The sequence below is a fragment of the Toxorhynchites rutilus genome, chromosome 1, assembly GCF_029784135.1.
Source record: "Toxorhynchites rutilus septentrionalis strain SRP chromosome 1, ASM2978413v1, whole genome shotgun sequence".
Lineage (NCBI taxonomy): Eukaryota > Metazoa > Arthropoda > Insecta > Diptera > Culicidae > Toxorhynchites > Toxorhynchites rutilus.
The window spans coordinates 79,953,707-79,972,853 of NC_073744.1; the positions used below are offsets into that span (position 1 = coordinate 79,953,707).

The following is a 19,147-nucleotide window of genomic DNA, read 5'->3' on the forward strand; positions in this document are numbered from 1 at the left end:
TCAAAATTCGAATCGAAATGTGTGTATCGCAGGTGTTCCATAAATAACGCTAACCTAATAGTCTGACATTCTACACAAACAAGTTTGGTATGAATAGGTATGAATAGGGTGTTGTATTTCTATATTTTTAATTTTGATATGAATTACGATCCATACAATTTGAAATAAGTTTTGTAATCCCGGTAGCTTCTTTGAACGAAATTCTCATGTTTGGTCGTTTTTCATGTATTTTGCTCAACGCGCATTGTCTACTGTGATGAAAGCATGCGTTATTGAAGTCTCCACGCTATTAATACGCGTAGCCCCGCTCTGTTCTCGCTGGGCTTTCCATTCTGTCGGCACCAAGAGCGCTTGCACAATATAATACTTATGACAGACATACAACTGTACTAGCGTTGTACTTCGAAAATTGTATGTCTGTCACCATGTACAGCGCTAGAGCCATGCAAGCAACTCGGTACAATCGCTGTACCTGTACCGATCTATTTTACCTCCGTACATGGCTACAGTTGTACTGTGCGCAGCGCCATAGACGGTTAGTGGTGGGTAGTATGAACAAATCGAATTAAAACACTTGGCAAACATTCTTTTCGCTGACTTTCTATTGAGTTAATAACTCAGACTGGAAATTTGCTTGATAGTTTAGACGTTAAATAAAAACGTTTTTTCATTGAAATATGTGCTGAAAATTGGAAAAATTCTGATTGTCAGTTTGACATACGGTACAATGTACAACCAAAGTATGTCTGTCATGGTACGATAGTACCTGTACAACGCTGTACTCTTACAACGCAAGTACAGCTGTATGTCTGTCCCTGGTATAAGTGTCGGTCCCAACTCCCAAAGATTATTCTTCTTCTTGAATGGCACCAACGTTCCTAGATGTACTTCGCTGTTACAGCGTAGTATTACTAGCGTCATTTTTACTAGTACTTAATTGAGATTTCTTGTTGTTGTTGAAAATTATTAGCAAATTCATAAAATTTCATGAACATGACTGTTGGACACGGGAGGATGTTCAATTTAAATAAACCAACTCTATTCCGTTAGTGTGATGGTTAAAAAATCCTACAAATATTTTATTCATCATTTATCATATCATTATCATTTTTATAAAAAAATATATTTACTTTGAGTCTCCTCCACAGTCTAATCTTCACCTACTGCCTCTGATATTGAACCTTCTGTTGCAAAGAATAAATTTAAATTTAAATTCTATTCAAGTACACAAATCTGTGCATCCATCTCACCTTCAACTAATTTGTCAATTACATAAATTAAAATTAGATTGATTTCGATTGTTCTTTTTACAATTTTTAAAGGCGTATAGCGTATAGCGATTCAATTTGTCTTTTACCCTTTCAGTTCAATTTTCTTTTCAAGGATGAGGAACCTATTATCTCCTATTTGTGTCTTCATCCCTATTGTGTGTCTCTGGCTTGAAAACGATATTTTCTTGCAGCATCTGGAACCGTTGTTTTGGAATAGAGCGCGCACGCAGATTGCGTAACACTGCCCCCCAAATAAGACGAGTACCAGTCGGTTTATTTAGTATCGCGCTCTATGTCCAACACTGCGAGTTTAACAGCTGGTCTTTCGTATATTCCCTTTGAGGTCTGTACAGTTGCGCTTCTTACTTGGCCGTCTTTATTAGCTGTGGCGATAACTCTCCCTTTTGGCCAACAATTCCGAGGATAGTCTGCATCAACAATAACTACTACATCACCGACTTTGATGGGCTTCACTGGATAATGCCACTTGGTGCGTCTCGTAATCTCTGGAAGAAAATCTCTCACCCACCGCTTCCAAAATTGGTTTGCCATCACTTGTGACATCCGCCAACAGTGTCGTAATGTGGCCGCGCTACTATCCAATAGAGTAAGTGGTTTGGAACCGTCGGACGAACCTATCAGGAAGTGATTAGGTGTAAGGGCAGGCGCTGAAACATCATCAATCGGTACGTGTGTCAGCGGTCTACAGTTCAAAATTCCTTCCACTTCAATCAGTGCATTTCGCAGCTCTTCCTCAGTTGGTCGCCTCGCTGTTTGCATCATCGTGAGATTCTTTTTTACGGATCGAACTAATCGTTCCCAACTACCGCCCATATGCGGAGATGCAGGTGGATTGAAGCTCCACGTCGTCTCCGTGGTAACGAATTCCTGCATGAGCATATTGTGATTGATAGCAGTCATTGCCTCGTTCAATTCACGGTTCGCACCAACAAAGTTTGTTCCGCGGTCACTATAGAACACCGCAGGTTTGCCGCGTCGTGCGATAAAATTCCGAAGTGCCATTATGCATGAGCTGGTGCTCAAAGAACTTGCCAGCTCTAGGTGAATTGCTCGTATGGTTAAACATGTTAACAAAACGCCCCATCTTTTCTCAGTTCTTCTCCCGATCAATACTTCCATAGGACCAAAATAGTCGACTCCGACATGTGTAAAGGGTCGCGTGAAGGTAGATAAACGGGCAGGTGGAAGTGGAGCCATCTGTGGTGGTTGCGGAACTACTGAAAGATTCTTGCAATGCTGACAGTTGCGTCTAACCTTAGCATATGTACTACGAATCCGGGCGATGGAGTATCGTTGTCGCAGCTCATTGATGATAATTTCGTGGTTTGAATGATGGTACAAACCGTGATAATGTTTTATGATAAGTAGAGTGACATTATGTTCGGGTGGAAGAATAATTGGATTTCTCGTTTCAGGATTGAGAGCTTCACATGCTCCTGTTCTTCCAGACATTCTTAGGATACCGTTCTCATCCAGAAATGGAGTCAGTTGGAAAAGTGCGCTACTTTTGGGAATTTTCTTGACTGGACCAACTTGTTTGGTATTAGCACAAAGAATAGCCAGTTCATCCGAATACACCTCATGCTGAGCCTGCGAATAATGGTGTCTTTCTGCCAACTGGAGTTCGTCGTTCAAGAGTGGTCCGTAAACGCAGGATTTACCATTGCGTTTTCTTCGAAGATTCATCACAAATCTTATTACATACGCTGTAACATGAATTAAACGTTGCCAGGTCGAGAAGTTTTCTACTGCTATGATGACATCATGGACAGTTACATGGAAAAGAACACTGGGGCGTATTTCTTCAGACGTCGTTGGAATTTCAAGCAGCATTGGGGGCCAGTTGGATTCTGGTTCCCACAAAAATTCTGGCCCATCGAGCCATCGCCTTCTTTCACCAGCTTTTCGAGAGCCTTGCCATTTTGTTCCTTCGTCTGCGACGTTCATTTTCGTTGGAACCCACCTCCAGTCTCTCACATCGGTCGATTCGAGAATTTCACCTACTCTGGCAGCCACAAACTGATTATAGCGTCGATGATCTGATCGAATCCAACAGAGCACGTTACGAGAGTCGGTCCAGAATACGCGTTTCGATATTTTCGTCGAGATGCTGTCGCAGATGGTGTTCGCGAGTCTTACTCCTATAATTGCAGCTGTGAGTTCGAGCCTCGGAATCGATAGATAGGTTAACGGAGCTACTCTAGTTTTTGCACTGACCAATGAGCATTCAATAATCTTATTTTGTGAATATCGTAGGTAGACAGCAGCAGCAACACCAGACTCGCTCGCATCGACAAAGATATGTAGTTGAGCTTCATATGTTTCATTCCCAGTCACATGCTGTCGGTAGCATCTTGGTACAGATATTTTCTCGAGTTGCTTCAATTGGGCCACCCATTGTTGCCATTTTACGCTCAATTTATCATCAAGCTGTTCGTCCCATTTGATGCCCGACCTCCATATATCTTGTAGCAAAATTTTCAATGGCATTAAGTAGTTCGCAATTAACCCTAGCGGGTCAAAGATAGTCATTAAAATGCGCAACACTTCCCGTTTCGTAGGTTTTTTCTTCCCATCCAAGAGATGTGCATCGAATCTAGACCAACAAAACTTGAATGCGAGACGATCCGTCGGTGCATTCCACCATAGGCCGAGGACCTTTTCGGTGGCACTATTAGAGTTTAAGTCGAGATCGAAATCCATTGCTCGTTGCTCATCAAGGGTAGATAGAACGCACTGGGAATTGGACATCCAATTTCTAATCTCAAATCCTCCCTGAGCATGTATAAATTTCACTGCATTCGCCAATTTAATAGCTTCATGTTCATTTTCAACGCTTACTAATAAATCGTCGACGTAATGTCCCCTTTTTATTACTTTCACCGCTTCAGGATACTTATGCTCAAATCTTTCTGCATTGAGGTTTTTCACGAATTGCGCGGTATTGGGTGAGCAGCATGCTCCGAATGTCATAACGCACATTTCGTACACACTTGCTTCTGATTGATCTTTTTCATCATGCCATAAGAATCGCTGACTATGTTGATCTTCCTTCCGCATGCGTATCTGGTGAAACATTTCCCGTATATCACCTCCGACGGCCACTCGATGCTCTCGGAATTGTAATAGAATGGAATTTAATGGAACAAGATTATCTGGTCCTACCAATAGGGTTGAATTTAGAGAAACTCCATGGATAGCCGCTGCCGCATCCCATACTATGCGCACCTTTCCAGGTTTGTTTGGATTAGTGACTGGGAAAATAGGGAGATACCAGATCCGCTGGTGATTTTCTTTTAATTCTTCATCTGTTAATTTCCGGATGTATTTTGACGTAGGACTACGTCTAACCGGAAGATATAGGGGGTGAAATGGAAATCTAGGCACTGAACAAGTAGGAAAAAATGCAAGATTTGGAACGCTTATAACTCGAGCATTTCTCAATAGATCGCAAAGGTTTTTGCATCAATTGATAGGAAATATATCTACGCATCTATCATAACGAATAACAATTCATTTTTCTTGAGATAAATAATTGAATAATTGCGAAATATCAAGCATTGTCAAAATGCACTATGTGCCCATTTTTGATTGGTCCATTTTGTGCTCCTCAAATCGTACCGACCAAAACGGGCAACCAGAGCAGCAGCGAAATAGAATGAAGCACGATTGGAAAGGAAAAAGAAAAAAATGAACGAAACATTGGTCGCAGTCTCACACATGCGTAATTCTCGAGCCAGCCAGTCAGCTTAAAAATCCCCGCTCCGCTGCCGTAACGATCATTCTCATTCAAACCGTACACCACATCGGTTCGCATCACAACACATCAACAAACCAACCCAAGCAGCCATGTTTGGACATGGTAAAGGAGGAAAAGTGAGGGGAAAGGCAAAATCCCGCTCGAACCGTGTTGATCTGGAGTTCCCCGCAAGGGTAGCTAGGCCTAGCGCGTTAGTACCAGTGCACCAGTCCACCTAGCCGGCGTTATATAGTTTCGGCCGCCGAAGTGATCGAGTTAGCTGGCAAAGCTGCTCGCGACGATAAGAAAACCCGCATTCGGAACAGAACACATGCGGTTCGGTGGACATCAAGACAACAGGCAGTTGCAGCGAGTGGCGAGTGGCAAACGCAATCGCAAAACGGCATCAGGTAGCAGAAGAAAAAAGTTTGTTCTTTATACAAACTGCTTTGGTGGCAAATCCAGAACAAGGCGGCATCGAGGGCGTTCGAAATGTTTTTTTTTCAAAACCACGAGTACTAAGTTTTCTAAATTGGAACCATTCCATAATACAAGGCGCTTTTCAGGGCCATTAAACCTTCCAAAAAAGAGTTTAGGAAATACAGTTCAATGCTTTCTAAAACATTATCCAAAATAATAATAAAACACAAATTGATTTTTTCATAATTTGTTTGCCAGGATCTGATGAGTATGTGAATTTGGCAGTTGTTCTGAGCTTATTGATTTTCACCAATTCTTAAATTGCTTCTAGATTGAAAGTGCAGTAATTTACACTTATCTCGACATTTAGCTAATTGTAATGCGACATATTTAGTTGGACATTTTTGTAAACATAGAGATCCAAATTATGACCCCACATTGAAAGTCGACACTGTACCACTGTCATCGCAAATGTTCAATTACAGGTTAAAATTACCTCCAATCCGATACTGAGTGGTGGTAATGCGACGTGTCATTGAATGTGATTTACTGTAAAATATGTCACAAGCTGGATGGGAAGAAATTTTCCAACTGTGAAAGCTGTGGCTGGCAGCAAATGCAATCGTTAAACAGAAAGGTTTAGCCGAACAAGATGGGGATATCGAGTGATAACAAAACAATAAACTCTTTAGATTGAAGATAATTTTGTGATCCTGAAAAGGATCCTTTTTAGCCTGCATGTGAATCCAACGAGCGAACAAATCGTAATGAATGTATTTTTTTTCTTATCCTTCTTTTGTTCTACGACCCTATCTTCTGTGAAATGGAACTAAACGTTACTACCTTTATTTACATGTTCAATTTCCAACTAACCTTATATCACTTCTATCGCTTTCCTTCCACCAATTTCTTTCCTAATTTTAAATTTAACTTTCCGTCGCGCCCTTCTTAGTTCCATAAGTCGTTTGCCGGCACTACTTATTCACCGAGCTTATTCATAATTTGGCAAGTTTCGTTCATGCCAGGCGTTTGTTATGCTTTGGTATGCGAAGCACAAACAAAATATGTTGCTTGTTGCATATTGCGTGTTGCAGATTGCTTGTGCACCCGTGGCTGAGTGGTTAGCGTCATAACTAACATGCCGGGTGTTCGGGTTCGATTCCCGTTCTGGTCGGGGGAATTTTTCGTCAAAGAAATTTCCTCCGACTTGCACTGTGATCACGCGTATTCTAGAGCTTGCCACTAAGAATGCATTCAAGGCGTGTTATTTGGCATAGAAATCATAACTAAGTACTAATAAAAATGACGCAAGTAATACTACGTTGAGACGGCGAAGTTCCTCTAGGAACGTTAGTGCCATTGAAGAAGAAGAAGCTTGCTAGTTGCTTATTGCTTCGGTGTGCGCCTTAACCCTTTTTTTAAGTGGCAATTATATTGACACCAACAAAAATATTCTTTTCGCTGCATTTGAAATGTTATTTCATTATTTTACTTAGCCAAAACCTTCTAAAGGTATCTGGCAATACTGAACTTTTTTGACTGCTAAAAATGTACGATATCAATTCGGGAGTCATTTTCATGTAACAAAACCACGATTTTAAAGCGTCGGCAGAAAATTTTGTTTGAAAAAGGAATAAGTTGAAAAGTTTTTAAACGTAGACGTACTTTTTAGGATCTACTTTGTAAGATCATGCAGTTTTTTCAATAAAATCAATGGTGTATTTGATGTAAAATTCAAACTCATTTTTTTTTCTTTGAAACACTAACGGGTGTTAAATAAAAAATGAGAATTTTTTCAATACCTTTCTCCACGAAAATTGCTCTTTGGGCTCTCTAGAAACAGTAGGCGTGTTTGGTTTTGCTAGTTTGAATTTAGTCAAAGTAAAAATGGCGTCGAAACAGCACGTGCTCCGCGAACGCATTGTACGGTTTCACGAAACGCATTTCCAGCAAGGAAAAAAGTTCACGGTGGCACATTTTAAGGAAGACAATGTACCTGTCAGTACGGTATATCGTATCCTGGGTTCCTTGAACGTAGAGCGGAAGGTCGGAAGTGGTCGTCCGGTGACGATAATGACGAAACAGAGGAAGACATCGTTAAAGAAGCTGTTTGACAACAAGGACGCAACCAGCCTGCGTGACGCCGGTCGGAAATATGGCTGCTCCCACGTATTGATCCATCGGACCCTCAAGATGGAAGGAATCGTCTGCAGGAAGTAGACGAGGTCGCCGGAGTACACGGAGGAGCAGATTGAGACGGTTGAATCACAGTGTCGGTGGATGACCAAAAAATACCACGGGACGTCTTTCGTTCTGGACAACGAAAGCTATTTTCTGCTGTCCAAGACGCATATTCCAGGAAATGATAATTACTACTCTAGCGACAAGTCATCCACACCGCCTGAAGTGAAATACAAGTTCAAGCACAAGTTTGAAAAAAGGTTATGTTGTACATCGCCATTTCCGACCGGGGCATTTCAAAGCCTTGGTTTAAGCCGAGCGGTCTAGCAATCAACCAACAAATCTATCGAGAAGAGTGCCTCGATAAAATCCTGCTGATGTTCTTGAACGAGCATCACGCTGATGGGAAGTACGTCTTCTGGCCGGACAAGGCGTCTTCCCATTACGCCAAGAAGACGCTGGCGTATCTTGAGGAGAAAAAGATACCGTTCGTACCGAAAGATCGTAACCCAACAAACTTGCCCCAGTGCCGCCCAATAGAGGATTTCTTTGGCTCACTCAGTGCCCTAGTGTATAAAAACAATTGGAGGGCCAAGGACACGAAGCAACTGACTACAAGAATCCGGAATTGTATTCGGAAAATGGACGTAAGTGCCGTACAACGTTCTTGTGAGAGCATCGCTACAAAGTTGCGTCGAACAGCAGACCACGGCCCTTACTCAAACATTCACTGACATTTTTTGAAGAAAATACATTATGTTATTAATAAAAAATACTGAAATCGATGAAAAAAAAAATTTATATGTGATTGAAAAAATTCTTATTATTTAACACCCGTTATGTGAAAAAAAGGCTCATTTACGAGACCCAGCAGTTATAAACTTAGCCGTCATGACAAGCGCGTATTTTCCACCAACGAGACAGCATTCGAACGAAATGAATATCGATTTCACGTTACGACAAAAATATATTACTTTTTTCTCTTTAGATTTCATTTTTAAGAGATCAAAAATGTTACATGTTAGTCACATTAATTCCGTTCAAATCGTTTCATTGGATTTTTTCATCGATAACATTCGACTAATTTTATTGATCGTTAAAACATTCAACCATACTTACAACACATTAATTATATTTTATTTAACATTCAACATACTCACTAGAAATAAATCATATGTAAGAACAACATTTGCCGGGTCAGCTAGTGATTTATAAAAATAATGAACGATATGCTATTCTTTCATTTGTTAGAATGAGAAGGTAGAAGGTAAAGTTCATCAAAACCATGCATAAACATCATACAATTTAGAGAAAAACCTTTTTGTGATTTATTTTGTTGCATTGATACGACTTTAATAACCCATAAATAAGAAAATAAATTCAAAATGAAAATAAACCTTTCTTTCCATTTTGACGTAGGACTACGTCTAACCGGAAGATATAGGGGGTGAAATGGAAATCTAGGTACTGAACAAGTAGGAAAAAATGCAAGATTTGGAACGCTTATAACTCGAGCATTTCTCAATAGATCGCAAAGGTTTTTGCATCAATTGATAGGAAATATATCTACGCATCTATCATAACGAATAACATTTCATTTTTCTTGAGATAAATAATTGAATAATTGTGAAATATCAAGCATTGTCAAAATGCACTATGTGCCCATTTTTGATTGGTCCATTTTGTGCTCCTCAAATCGTACCGACAAAAACGGGCAACCAGAGCAGCAGCGAAATAGAATGAAGCACGATTGGAAAGGAAAAAGAAAAAAATGAACGAAACATTGGTCGCAGTCTCACACATGCGTAATTCTCGAGCCAGCCAGTCAGCTTAAAAATCCCCGCTCCGCTGCCGTAACGATCATTCTTTGTGTGGACACCTACTGGACAACATCGTTGCTGGACGAGCTGGACGGCGAGGGATCGAGTGCCTTTCTCAAGGCAAGAGGGTGGAGGTGGTAGCGCTGGAGTAAATAGAGTAGAGTTTTCAAAGGGCCTTTCTCAAGGCTAGAGACGAATGAACTGCAAAAGTTTAAAGTCTCTATAATACAAGACCTTCCTTCCTTCCGTAACGATCATTCTCATTCAAACCGTACACCACATCGGTTCGCATCACAACACATCAACAAACCAACCCAAGCAGCCATGTCTGGACATGGTAAAGGAGGAAAAATGAAGGGAAAGGCAAAATCCCGCTCGAACCGTGTTGATCTGGAGTTCCCCGCAAGGGTAGCTAGGCCGAGCGCGTCAGTACCAGTGCACCAGTCCACCTAGCCGGCGTTATATAGTTTCGGCCGCCGAAGTGATCGAGTTAGCTGGCAAAGCTGCTCGCGACGATAAGAAAACCCGCATTCGGAACAGAACACATTCGGTTCGGTGGACATCAAGACAACAGGCAGTTGCAGCGAGTGGCGAGTGGCAAACGCAATCGCAAAACGGCATCAGGTAGCAGAAGAAAAAAGTTTGTTCTTTATACAAACTGCTTTGGTGGCAAATCCAGAACAAGGCATCAGAGGGCGTTCAAAATGTTTTTTTTCAAAACCACGAGTACTAAGTTTTCTAAATTGGAACCATTCCATAAAACAAGGCGCTTTTCAGGGCCATTAAACCTTCCAAAAGAGAGTTTAGGAAATACAGTTCAATGCTTTCTAAAACATTATCCAAAATAATAATAAAACACAAATTGATTTTTTTCATAATTTGTTTGCCAGAATCTGATGAGTATGTGAATTTGGCAGTTGTTCTGAGCTTATTGATAGTTGGGGACTTTCCTGATTATTCAATTTTCACCAATTCTTAAATTGTTTCCAGATTGAAAGTACAATTTACAATTAGTTCGACATTTAGCTAATTGGAATGTATTTTTTTTGCCATCGCTCCCTTTTAACGCTCATTCGTTCGTCTCGTTGGACTCACCCCTCTGGCTGAGTCTGCCGATTTGTCTCTATCCTGTGAGTGTGTACCGCTAGAGTATAAAACACGCGGACCCCAAAAAAATATCTTATTTTCTTTCAAACCGTAAACCCGTGTGGTTGTACGGCATCGGCATCGTGGACGTAACAAAGGAGGACAAGTTAAGGGAAAGGCAAAGTCCCACTCGAACCGTGCAAGTGTGCAGTTCACTGTTGGTCGCATTCACTGATTGCTCCGCAAGGGTAACTAGGCCGAACGGATTGGTGCCGGAGCACCAGTATACCTAACAGGGATTATAGAGTTTCGGCCGTCGGAGTGCTCGAGTTGGCTTGCAAAGCTGCTCACGACAATCAGAAAACCCGCATCAAGAACAGAGCAGCTTCGGTTCGGCGCTCATCAAGGCAACAATTAGTTTCAGTGAGTGGCAAAGTGTTTCTCCGGCACGTCGCATTAAATGTAATTTACTGAACAATATGTCACAAGCTGGATGGGAAGAAATTTTCCAACCGTGAAAGCTGTGGCGAGTGGCAAACGCAATAGCTAAACAGGAAGGTTTAACCGAACAAGATGGGAATATCGAGTGACAACAAAAACACAACACCAAAGGTTCTTTTCAGAACCATCAACATATTCATAAAGAGTAAACAGTAAACTAATCCATTTTTCAGGTAGATAGGTAGGTATTCACGAAGGAGAAGAAAATAAAACAATATATTAACAATATAAAATATATATTTAACAAAAGCTGTCCCCTTTTTGTCCTACGTCACTCCGGTTATGTCCCCGACATTACCCACCCGTCTTTTTTCTCTATGTATTCAGCTATCTTTCCTTGCATGATGCGTTTCAGTTCCGGATCTTTTTCCATTCTTTTTTCAAGACAGTATAACCGTCTCTGCGCTAAAGCTTTACTGTCCGGAAGCCTAATTTCGTCATGTCGCCACAATAACCCTGTCTCGTATCGCTCACCACTAAACTGGGTAAGAGATTCGAGTAGATGCAATGCACGTTTATCTTCGTTAGACATTAATGATTGACTTGGCTTCGTAATCCCCATGGCTTCTAGAGAAAAATATTGTTTCACCGTTTGATGTAAGTTATCGTGGGTGTTGCATGAGCATGGAGAAACGTGAAAAGAATAATGTATCATGTGCAGGTCGACGTCATTCGAGTTTCTGCCATAGACAGTCCATCCAAGGCGAGTTTTAATAGCAATAGGTTGATTATTGTTTCCTTCGCGACTTTTGCGCACCAACATAACGTTTGCGTGTTTTAATCCTATCAATATGTTTGGTCTAATATTCTCATAAGATTCGATTGGTAAATCACGTAAATAACTATGCTTATCCTTCAACTCAGACACATTTAGCGTCTGGAACGGCAACCGGAGATCCTCGACGGTACGCACGTCCTCCAAATTGTATCTTTTCTTGTCGCAGCCTGAAATGTCTAAACTGACTTTTTGTGAATTCGCCTCATAGCGTTGCATTCCGCCAGTCCACTGCAGGCATAGGGGCTTGATTTCTCCTTGCAGCCCTAAGATACTCGCTGCTTTTTTATCCAGGAGTGTCGAACCAGAACCCTCATCCAGGAAGGCGTAACAACGTAAATCTTTATCGACGCCATGAAGTACCACAGGCAAATAACGTAGTAGCGTACAATTGGTTGACAGCTGATGAGTGTGACAGTTTTGAGCTTCAGATTGGTTTTCATTATCCACATGATTTGTATCGTATCGAGGTGACCATTGCTTATGTAATAACGGATGGTGCTTAAATGTACAGCCATTAATACCGCACGGTTTCGAGTAACAACCGCCTTTGTGCTGTCGGAGACATTTTCGGCATAATCTAGCTTCACGAATTAAACCCCATTTAGCGTCGTAGCTTTGTGTGTTAAAACGTGTGCATTTTTCTAGTGATTAGCAGTTTCCTTTACAAGCGATACAGGTTTCAATCTTCGATCGTTCCGTCGCTATGTTAGTATTCGAAGTGTATTGTGTCGATGCATCCGTCGAAGATGGACGCTCCGAGTGAGTGTTTATATATGTTTTGCCCTTCTTGGGATCGGTTTGATGAACTCGATCGTTCATATGCTTCGGTTCAACTATAAGACAGGCATCTTCAGCAATCGAATACATCCAGGAGCTGAATATTTCTAAACTCCCTTGTACTACAGTTCGGTTCGATCTGGCCCATTCCAATCTAAGAGTTGGTGGAAGTTTACCAATGAGTTCTTGAAGAAATGATGCATCATTCATGTACTCTTTGCATTGACATGCTTCGATGGTTGCGCAGAGGTTTTGTACCGCTAAAGCAAAATCAATTAGCTTATCCATTGCATCGGGCCTCACAGATGGCATAGCAGAAATCTTCTTCTTCAAAGTATTTATTATTGTATGAGGTTGACCAAATCTTAATTTTAGAACGGAAATTGCTTTGGGTAGGGTAGATGGATGCATTAAAAAACTTTGAACAGCAGCGTATGCTTCATCTTTCAAACAGTTCCGGAGTCTGATCATATTTTCATCATTTCTATATCCACACATATTCGAAGTGCTTTCGTAAGTGGAAAAAAACATGGGCCACTCCTCTGGGTTGCCAGAAAATTTCGGTAAGTCTTTAGGCACTACCTGACGCGCTGCTAACTGATCTTGCGTCAATCTATCATAATCAGCGGATCTCAGAACTCGTGATGAATCACGTTCGTGATGTTTGGGTGTTGATCGCTCTTCTGGTATAAACTGTTGTTCATGTTGTTGATTTACAGTATAGTTGCCAGCACCTGCTTGAGCTTCAAGAGCGCATTCGTGTCTGCATTCACGTTGGGATATATTGCTTTTGTCATGTAACCATTCGTTTACTTTTGATGTAGCATCCTGCTCATCTATTTCTGAATTATTGACATCATTCATTTGTTCTAGAATGTGAAATCGTTTGTCTAGCATTTCCAGTTTCAGTTTAATTTCTTCTTTTTTCAACGCATGTTCCTCTTCTAATTTCTTCAGTTGAAGTTCTAGAAGAGCTTTCGTTTGGTGTTTAGATCCTAACGACTTGATCGACCCCGCTTTTGATGGTGGTTTAAGGTTTGATTCTTTCGCTGATTTTTCTTTGGTTGTTGTCGGTATTTCATCTTGATTTAGATTTTGCTGTGTTGTCTGCGCGTTTCTGCATTCTTGACAACTCCAGTCTTCATGTTCTATATCCTGTGTAACACCGACACAAGTATAATGGTACCATTCATCACACACGTCACATTGAACCATTCTGCTATTATCGTTCAAATTGCACGAACGACAATTGCAGTTTACAGTTTCTTGAAACGCAACGTTTCCCAATGGTTTTTGTTCTACCTTGTTATCTGGCATCTTCGCGTTATTCGGACGTGATGTGTCTGTAGATTTACTAGACTTAGTTTTTCCGACATTGGACATAATCAAAGATTTTTTAAAATGTTGGACACGGGAGGATGTTCAATTTAAATAAACCAACTCTATTCCGTTAGTGTGATGGTTAAAAAATCCTACAAATATTTTATTCATCATTTATCATATCATTATCATTTTTATAAAAAAATATATTTACTTTGAGTCTCCTCCACAGTCTAATCTTCACCTACTGCCTCTGATATTGAACCTTCTGTTGCAAAGAATAAATTTAAATTTAAATTCTATTCAAGTACACAAATCTGTGCATCCATCTCACCTTCAACTAATTTGTCAATTACATAAATTAAAATTAGATTGATTTCGATTGTTCTTTTTACAATTTTTAAAGGCGTATAGCGTATAGCGATTCAATTTGTCTTTTACCCTTTCAGTTCAATTTTCTTTTCAAGGATGAGGAACCTATTATCTCCTATTTGTGTCTTCATCCCTATTGTGTGTCTCTGGCTTGAAAACGATATTTTCTTGCAGCATCTGGAACCGTTGTTTTGGAATAGAGCGCGCACGCAGATTGCGTAACAATGACGGTATAACACGTCAAACATTAGAAGATCCTATTTACTATAAAAAAAACAATAAATTATAAATATTTTTTTAAGTGTCTCAAGAATGTCTGCATTTAGAAGGATGTTGATAAAGAGCTTTTTTGTTTTAAATAACATCAGGATTCATAATTTGTGGCTAACATACAAACATTCGAAGTTTCGAAAATTAATAAAAATTCGATGTTCCACAAAGTTCCTCGAAACTAGTTTTACCCACTTAGACTAATTTTTTAAATTTTGTACATGACTTCTATTTGATATGAAAAACTTAAAAAACTAGTATGCTCTCGTTTACCAACGATAACTATGGCTAATTTGTATTAAAATTTATAATAAATAAAAAAAATTAAAATTAGGATTCATAAATTGTGGCTAAAATGATTGTTAACATACAAAAATGACACTGATACAAAATTCCTACTTCTTTTGACGAACTTTCCGGCCAATAGTCAAAATTTATGAAAATAATATCTCTCAAATGTCTTCACATATTTCATAATGTCGTCAAAACGTCTCCACAAAATCAAATGTCTTCACAGTAAGTCAAATGTCTTCAAAATGAAGCCATGTCTTCAAACCTGGCATCCCTGCACTGGCCTCATTTGAACTGTCAATTTGCTATTGAGCCGGGAATTTGTTTTCATCTCAGTCGCCCTACAGTGGAATCCTGGAATTGCAATAGTACTTTATGGATATATAAAAATAGAAGCGTCGTTCATCGTTTTCAGACCTTTTTGCGCTGAAAATTTAGCTTCGTTCAGAAACAAATTAGCCATAGTTATCGTTAGTAAACGAGAGCATCCTAGTTTTCACCAGCGGCGTGCAAACCCGGCTCGGCAATGACATCCATTATTAAACTTCATGCCATTTCTGGCGCGATGGATGAGTCGCCACCGTGTTACATTCTACAGGTAGATGAGGTTCGCTTTCTGCTCGATTGTGGCTGGGACGAAAAATTCGACCCGAGTTTTATCAAAGAGTTGAAAAAGTATGTTCGTTTTCTCGCCCACGAAACCGTAGATAATAATTTCCTTCCTGATATAGGTATGTTCACACGATTGACGCCGTGTTACTTTCCTACCCTGATGGTCTCCATCTAGGAGCGCTTCCATACCTCGTGGGGAAACTGGGACTCAATTGTCCCATTTACGCAACCATACCCGTGTACAAGATGGGCCAAATGTTTATGTATGATATGTTCATGTCGCACTATAACATGCACGACTTTGATTTGTTCACGCTGGATGATGTGGATGCTGCATTCGACCGGATCATCCAGCTGAAGTATAACCAGAGTGTATCGCTAAAGGGTAAAGGGTACGGCATAACGATAACGCCTCTCCCGGCCGGGCATCTGATAGGTGGTACCATTTGGAAGGTGGTGAAGGTAGGTGAGGAAGATATAGTGTACGCAACAGACTTCAACCACAAAAAGGAGCGACATTTGAACGGTTGTGAATTGGAGAAATTACAGCGACCGTCACTATTTATCACCGACGCGTATAACGCACGATACCAGCAGGCAAGGCGAAGGGCGCGTGACGAAAAATTTATGACCAATATTCTGCAGACGTTGAGGAATAATGGAAACGTTTTGGTTACGGTAGACACAGCTGGCAGAGTGCTAGAATTGGCACATATGCTAGATCAGCTGTGGAAAAATAAAGAATCTGGACTGATGGCATATTCGTTGGCATTGTTGAACAACGTAAGCTATAACGTGGTGGAATTTGCGAAGAGTCAAATCGAATGGATGAGCGATAAGTTGATGAAAAGCTTTGAAGGGGCAAGAAATAATCCATTCCATTTTAAGCATTTACGTCTGTGTCACACAATGGCGGACTTAGCGAAGGTACCCAGTCCTAAGGTGGTGCTGGCTAGCTCGGCGGATATGGAAAGTGGATTCTCGAGAGAGCTGTTTGTTCAATGGGCGGGGAATACGAACAACAGCATTGTTATTACCTGTAGATCCTCGCCTGGAACTTTGGCAAGGGATTTGATCGATAATGGAGGTAATGGGAGAAAAATAGAGCTGGACGTTAGGCGTCGGGTTGAACTGGAGGGAGCTGAGCTAGAGGAATATATGAGAACTGAGGGCGAAAAGCACAACCGGTCGATTATTAAAAGTGATATGGATTTGGACAGCAGTTCAGATTCTGATGATGAGCTGGAAATGAGCGTTATAACGGGGAAACATGATATTGTTGTGCGTCCGGAGGGTCGTTCACATACCGGTTTCTTCAAATCCAGTAAAAAACAGTACGCCATGTTCCCATTCCACGAGGAAAAAATAAAGTTCGACGAATACGGTGAAATTATTCAGCCAGATGATTACCGAATGGTCGATCTTGGTCCAGACGGTGGAGGCGAAGATAACAAGGAGAATCAAATCAAAGCTGAAGAAATCAAGAAAGAGAAAGATAGTGAACTGACTGTCCTGGACAAACCAACCAAATGTATTAGTAGCCGTAAATTGATTGAGGTGAATGCGCAAGTTCAATTTATCGATTTCGAGGGCCGTTCGGATGGAGAATCCTTGCTGAAAATATTATCCCAACTCCGTCCTCGCCGGGTAGTAGTAGTGCGAGGATCTCCACAGAACACAGCTCATATAGCGGAACACTGTCAGTTGAACATCGGTGCCAGAGTATTCAGCCCGAATCGGGGGGAAATAATTGATGCGACCACCGAAACGCATATCTATCAGGTGCGCCTAACGGAAGCATTAGTCTCACAACTGGAATTCCAGAAGGGTAAGGATGCCGAAGTGTCCTGGATTGATGCTCAAATTGTGATCCGTAACAAACAGTTCAATGCGGGAACAGAAGCGGATGCGTTGGCAAATAGTACCCTCAGTGGTACCACGAATAATGCTACCACTAACAATGCAATTGCAGCTGCAGCTGCCGCTGCATCCGATGCGCCGATGGACGTCGATCAAGCGGATTCAACGGAAGATAAAAGCGATAAACAGATTCTTACGCTTGAACCACTGAAGAACGAAGAACTGCCGGCGCACAATTCGGTCTTCATCAACGAGTTAAAATTGATCGATTTTAAGCAGACATTGATGCGGGCTAACATCAGCTCGGAATTTTCGGGCGGTGTGTTGTGGTGTAGCAACGGAACACTGGCACTGCGACGAGTTGATACGGGAAAGGTCACCATCGAGGGGTGTCTATCGGAGGATTATTATAAAGTTCGGGATCTACTGTATGAGCAGTATGCGATTGTGTAGTGTTGAATAAAGTTCGATGAATGCAATTCGAATGATTCCGTTGTTTTATTCAAATACTGCTGACCCGGCAAACTTCGTCCCGCCCAAAATTTGTTTTTTGTTATCAATACCTTCAAACATTCACGTTTTCTTACTATGAGCAAGTTCATGGGTCCAATTGCAGAACTTTTCATTGATTGATCTTCTATTCGAATTGTTGAATTTACCTTTTACTATAAAATTCCTAGCATTTCTAACAAATCTCATCATTATAATATCAGAATATTTTCAGACACAATTCTTGTTCAAGATTTTTTAACCACTTGCAAATAACATGTTTCTCCGTTACATGGAATAAATGTTTTATACAGAAAATATTATAGAACAAAAGCAACCCTAAATCGGACAATTCCTTCCTCGAGTTCTGCTCTTATCAACACATCCGGCGATCCTTTTTTTGTATAGAGAGAAGAAGATATAGGAGTGCGTTTCATCACATTAAAATCCATTTCCTGTTTCGAACAAAGATCAAATGGACTAACAGCACTTGTCACTATGTAATTGTAGAGCATATGGGAATTTAATTTTCCGAATTTTCCCTTTTTCCTTCAGAGTTTTCCGAAAATTTTCAATTGTCATGTTTGGTTGGAATATTTTTGGTTGAAATATGTGTAATATTTTTATGGATCCCCCTCTCCATTCCAGAGAAGGGAGGGGTGTCATACCATTATCGAAACATTTATCATACCCAAAAACCCTCACATCCCAAATTGTGCTTGATTAGTTCTCGAGTTATGCAGAAGTTTGTGTTTGGTTTGTATGGCAGCCCCCCTTAGAGAGGGGGGAGGAGTGTATTCACCATAGAAACGTTTCGTGTTCCGTAAAACCTTCACATGCCGAATTTGGCTCCATTTGTTTGATTAGTTATCGAACTTTGAGACAGGCACACGAGAAAGTCTCGCGAGCACCAACACATGTGCATCACTCATGTTGAGGTGCAACTAAGTATTCTTGAGCACATCTCAATAATTTACGAAAGAGAAGAGAAGGAGCCAAACCCAGGCTCGTGTGCTAAAGCCCGATCTCATCGCTTGCACATGGAAGGGTTGTGAGGAAGAGAAAATCGATACTCGTCTCTCGAAAATAAAGCGCGCGCACAGGAAATCTGGTTTCATTTGTATGGCAACCTCCCCTTGGAAAGGGGGTCTAACCATCATAGAAACATTTATTGTCCCCTAAGATCTCAATATGCCTAATATGGTTTCATTTGCTCGATTAATTTCCGAGTAATGCAGAAATTTGTGTTTAATTTGTATGGCAGCCCCCCCCCCCTTAGAGAGTGCAGAGGGGTCTCAAACTATCACGAAAACCTTCCCCGGCCCCAAAAACCCCTACA

At 40.8% G+C, this 19,147-nt stretch overlaps 1 protein-coding gene across 1 annotated transcript; it reads left to right on the forward strand.

Annotated features, from left to right (window-relative positions):
• The first annotated feature begins 15,168 nt into the window (after nt 1-15,168).
• LOC129772166 (probable cleavage and polyadenylation specificity factor subunit 2) lies at nt 15,169-17,808 on the forward strand. The gene is made up of 2 exons (XM_055776188.1): nt 15,169-15,522; nt 15,579-17,808. The coding sequence occupies exons 1-2, from the start codon at nt 15,374-15,376 to the stop codon at nt 17,770-17,772; spliced, it is 2,343 nt and encodes a 780-aa protein (XP_055632163.1). The 5' UTR covers nt 15,169-15,373; the 3' UTR covers nt 17,773-17,808.
• The last annotated feature ends 1,339 nt before the right edge of the window (nt 17,809-19,147 follow it).

Coding starts and splice junctions, on each gene's coding strand:
- LOC129772166 (XM_055776188.1), top strand. CDS start 15,374: ATGACATCCATTATTAAACTTCATGCCATTTCTGGCGCGATGGATGAG. Junction 15,523..15,578: donor TTTATCAAAGAGTTGAAAAA/GTATGTTCGTTT, acceptor TTCCTGATATAG/GTATGTTCACACGATTGACG.